Genomic DNA, 4,970 nt, shown 5'->3' with positions numbered 1-4,970 from the left:
GGGGCAGGCGGCGGGGCAGCCCGGCGAGCTGGGGCACAAGCGCCCCGGCTCCGTCTCCTCCTCCTCCTCCTCCTCGGGTGGCGGCGGCGGCGCGGCGGGGGAGCACGACAGCGGCGCCAAGGAGAAGCGGGGCTCCGCCGAGAGCCTGCCGGCGGCGGCGGCGGCGGAGCTGGCCGCGGAGGGCAAGGGCCGGCCGAGCGCCGAGCAGGAGTGGCTGGCCAAGCCCAAGACAGTGCGGGACACGCTGCTGGCCCTGCACCAGCACGGCGGCCACGCCGTGGCCCCCTTCGACAGCAAATTCAAGAAAGAACCGGGCATGGCGGGCGGCAGGCTGCTGGGCTACGAGACCAACGGCTCCGTGGCCAAGCCAGGTGAGGAGCCGGGGACCGGGGGGCGGCGGGGAGGGCACGGCAGGGCGCAGGGCAGGGGGCCACGGGGCGGGAGGGGAGGCTCTCCAGGGATGCGGGGCGGAGGATGCCGGGCGGTTTGGGCGTGCGGGGCGGCGGCCCGGCCGGCTGGGTGGCCGGGTGCCCGGGGGGTGGCCGAGGCCAGCCGTTTCCGCCGCGGTTGTGCGTTCCGTGCGTTGTGACCGCGCTGCCTTCTTACCCTCCTCCTTCCCCCCCCCCACCTCTGCCTCTGCAGGGGCCCGGGCCGCCCGGAAGAGGAAGCCTTCCCCCGAGCCGGAGGGCGAGGCTGGACCCCCGAAGATCAACGGGGAGGTGCAGCCCTGGCTGCCCACCTCGTCGGAAGGGATGAAGCTGCCGCTGACGGCCACCCCCTTCATGTCGCCCCCGCCGCCCACCGCCTCGCCCCACTCCAACCGGACCACGCCGCCCGAGGCGGCACAGAACGGCCAGTCCCCCATGGCCGCCCTCATTCTGGTGGCGGACAATGCCGGGGGCAACCACGCCTCCAAAGACGCCAACCAGGTCCACTCCACCACGCGGAGGAACAGCAGCAGCCCCCCTTCGCCGTCCGCCATGAACCAAAGAAGGCTGGGCCCCGGCAGGGAGGTGCCGGGCCAGGGGGCCAACGCGGCGGCGGCGGGCGGCTTGGAGCCCGTCCATCCCGCCAGCCTGCCGGACTCGTCCCTCGCCGCCAGCGTCCCGTTGTGTTGTACCCTCTGCCACGAGCGCCTGGAAGACACCCACTTCGTGCAGTGCCCCTCCGTCCCCTCCCACAAGTTCTGCTTCCCCTGCTCCCGGCAGAGCATCAAGCAGCAGGGAGCCAGCGGGGAGGTGTATTGCCCCAGCGGGGAGAAGTGTCCCCTGGTCGGCTCCAACGTCCCCTGGGCCTTCATGCAAGGGGAGATCGCCACCATCCTGGCCGGAGATGTGAAAGTGAAAAAGGAGAGGGACTCGTGACTCGCCTGCGCTCGCCGCCCGATGTCACCTTGAACTCGAACTGCTCGAATTCTGTATATATCTATAAATATATATATATAAATATATATATATATCTCCAAGACAAGGGAAATGTAGACTTCATAAACATGGCTGTATAATTTTGATTTTTTTGAATACATTGTGTTTCTATATTTTTTGAAGACAAAAGGTATGTACTTATTATAAAGGCATTTCTTCTAATTCTTCTCTTTTTTTTTTTCTGTTTCGTTTTTTCTTTTTTTCCCTTTTGTTATAGCAACTATTTGTTGTGCTTCCCTGGTGACAGTTACTGTTCAATGTAGGCTGTGACTTGCGCTGCTTTTTTTAGAGAGCACTTGGCAAACCAGAAATGCTTCTAGCTGTATTTGTATGCACTTGTTTCTTCTGTTTTTTCTTTCCTTTTCTTTTTTTTTTTTTTTTTTTTTAAATGCCAAATACACTTTCTGACATTGTAAAGATTGCCTTACTGTCTGTGATTCCTTATTCCTGGCCCCTGTCCTGTAGAGCTGGTTGCATGCAGGCTTGGTCTGAGGCAGTTGGGGATAAGAGTGGCTAGCCAAGGCAGGCATGCCCTTTGCCATCCCGCTGGCCAGGCGAGCTTAGGGAGCAGGAGGGCTTTCTCCCAGAAGCGTGTGTCTCGGGTTGCGATGGAAGATCCTCCAGATCCAGTCCCAAATTGCTCAGTTTCTCAAGGGAAGTTGCCACCAGAGTAGGATGTGGAGAGGTGTCCAAGAGGCGCTGTTGAGTTAGGGATTTCTGGGTTTGTTTGTTTTTGGTTTGGTGTTTTGTTTTGTTTTGTTTTTTACGGCAAAGTTGACCGCAGTTCTCGTGATCAGTTGTAAGATTACAAAACTGCATTTATTCACCAATTGCATACCATAACGTGGAATTCTGATAACGAACTTGGTTACGTGATTGGCGAAGGTGCCAATGTAGCACTGCCATTTCTGAAGGTCTTCAGTGTCACTTGTGGGGCTTTTGTGTCTTTGGACAAAGCTGGGGATGTGGGGAAGAGACTTTATTTTATTTTACTTTAATTTTCAGATAGTGCATATGGATCTTGATTTTGCTTACCAGTCACCTCTAGTGCTGTTGCTATTGTTACTATCGCTGACCCGGTATTTCCAAGTAGTGGCAGGTACGGTGTGGTACAGTGACAGCAGTGACTGAGGCTCTGCCAAATTGCCCGCGGGCATATCAGTGACAGCCCAAATGTGGGTGGAGGAAACCTGTAATTTCCTTATTACGTTTGCTTGAAACAAACCTACTGCTATTCTTTGAAAATGAAAATATAAACTGGTTGAAATGAAAGCAATGAGGGCTGCACATAATGGCCCTGGCCCTGCCTTTTAAGCTACTTTGGAGAACTCTTTTGTAAAGCCACTTCTTTTGATCACGCTTCTGCATCACCAAGCAGACTTCTAAAATCAATAAACCATTGGTTACTAGAAATAGTTCAAGTCTTATAGTGATGTTTTTGTGCTGTTTATAGTTCATTGGCAACGCTGCAGCTGTCCAAGCCCTTCTGTCGAGGTGTTTATAACTCGGTTATATGCGGTTGTTTCTGAGCAAAAGGGTGGCGAGGTCGTCCCTTCCCAGGGACCAGCTAATAAACACTTCCAGTGTCAGAGGAGGAGGAGGAAAAATCTGTTCAGCCAACTATAAAATTGAAGATTTTTGGGTGCTTTTTAGTCAACTGTTCTTACTGTGATAATGTTCAAACTGCAATTTAATGCAGAGTAGTTTTTTTTTTTTGTTTTTTTGAAGACTACTTTTTTTTTAAAAAAAAAGAAATGGTCATTATTAGTATTTGAAGATCAGAACTGCACATGCACAGTAATTTTCTATGAAGTGTTTAATGAGCACACCCACTACATTGTGTTCCATATTACAGGTCAATGTAATATTAGATAAGACTTGCATGATAAACAAATTCATTGAGTCAATATTACGCTTTAAAACTTATAGTCAAGATTGGTGTCTTATGTAAACACATTTAGCCAATTTGAAGAAAACGCACATTATATATATATATACCTATATATATACCTATATATAAAAAAATGCCAACTGTAAAGGATTCTTTGGAACCACTATGATCTGTGTAAATGTGTATTTAGGCACTTTATTAAAAAAAAAAATGGAATTTGAGCTGATAGATGGTAACAAGTTCTTCAAAGTTGCTTGGCATAATACCTTACATGGGATGAAGTTCATGTTTTTGATTGAGGTGGTATCCCCATGCTAAAAAAAGAATCACAACTGAATTCCAAAGCCTGCCTAAAAGAGTCCCCCCCTTTTGTGTCATCAGGTGTCCCAACTGTGAGTGTGCCGAGGGTGAGACCTGCTCCTGACAAAGTAGTCCCTTGTTTTGGGCCGAGGGACATTGGTGTAGGGAAGCACGCCTTCCTCCTCCTCCTGCCAGCCGATCCCTCCTGCAGCTCTGTGACTCTTGGAGAGGATGGAAACTCCCCGGCCGGTGATGCCAGGCAGTGGCCCAGAAACAACATAGATGGAAAAGAAATGGCACACGGTGGCTATCCTCACTCAGCTGACTTTGAGCCCCCAGTCAAGTCTAATCTCCACCATAAAACGTCAGAACTGCAAAAGAAAAACAAAAACCCCACAAAAAACCCCAACAACAACAACAACAAAAAAACACAAAAAAAAAGAAAAAAAAAAAGAATTTTAAAAAAATTGAGGCTGTTCATGCATAGCTCATTTTTCTCACATTGAATGTTCCTTTTTCTTTTTGGTTGCTTTGCTCAATTACAATAATGCTCCAGTGGATTCTCCCTTTATTACTACCTGGGCTACAAGCTTTTTTCTTTTTTTTTTTTCCTATTATTTTGAAGTGGTTTAGCTGCAACAGTGCTACTGTTAATATTCATTTTTAAACTTTTTAGAAGGTGATACTGTAACTTGTGTAGTATTAAAAGTGTTTTAATGAAGAATGTGTGATTATTATATTTTTTTTTCCAACCCACTTCCATTTTTTTTTTTTTCAAAGATGCTTTTTGCTGGCAGTCCAACTGCCCTGTGCTTTTGTTGATAGCTGCTGAACTAACCTTCTGCCAGTTTGGCATTTTATGTTTTGTTTTTTGTTTTTTTTTCTTCTGACACTAAGCATAATGAAATTAGGAACTTTAAACACTTACTGCATTTTTTTGTATATAAAAGAAAAAAAAAAAGAAGAAAGAAAGATTGAAAAAGCTGTAGTTGTACAATATTATTTTTATTTTTTTTTTTAAATCCTGGCATTTATTTGTAAACAGACAGCAGTGTGGGACAAGAAGGGATGCATGGAGCTGGTGGGTGCTGCCCTGTGCCTGGGTCCCAGGGGGTGGGAAAGGTGCCACACAAGGGAGGCATTGACCGCCTTTGCAGTGGCCTCAGAAAACCTGGTATGTTTGGGAGCTCTCTTTTTAGACGTGCTGTAAACCAGGCCATGGCAACCGCGTGTTTTTATGAACTAGCACTTAGGCAAAGGGTATAAATACATTTGAGAGTGCTCTCTAGTGGCTTGTTATGTCAACAGAGCCCCTGGATCCCTTCCTTCTGCACCCGGGCCAAGCGCTGTTGCCT

The 4,970-nt window shown here is 48.6% G+C and overlaps 1 protein-coding gene across 1 annotated transcript; it reads left to right on the top strand.

The window, feature by feature from the left end:
• Position 1: 1 nt before the first annotated feature.
• On the top strand, positions 2-4,336 carry IRF2BP2 (interferon regulatory factor 2 binding protein 2; the record flags this gene model as incomplete). Its single annotated transcript, XM_015620448.2, has 2 exons — positions 2-371; positions 643-4,336. Coding segments are annotated over 2 exons (1,092 nt in total), but the record flags the coding sequence as incomplete, so codon positions are not given.
• Between the last annotated feature and the right edge of the window lie 634 nt (positions 4,337-4,970).

This window comes from Parus major, chromosome 3 (genome assembly GCF_001522545.3).
Source record: "Parus major isolate Abel chromosome 3, Parus_major1.1, whole genome shotgun sequence".
NCBI lineage: Eukaryota > Metazoa > Chordata > Aves > Passeriformes > Paridae > Parus > Parus major.
This window is presented reverse-complemented; position numbering and strand designations above follow the sequence as displayed.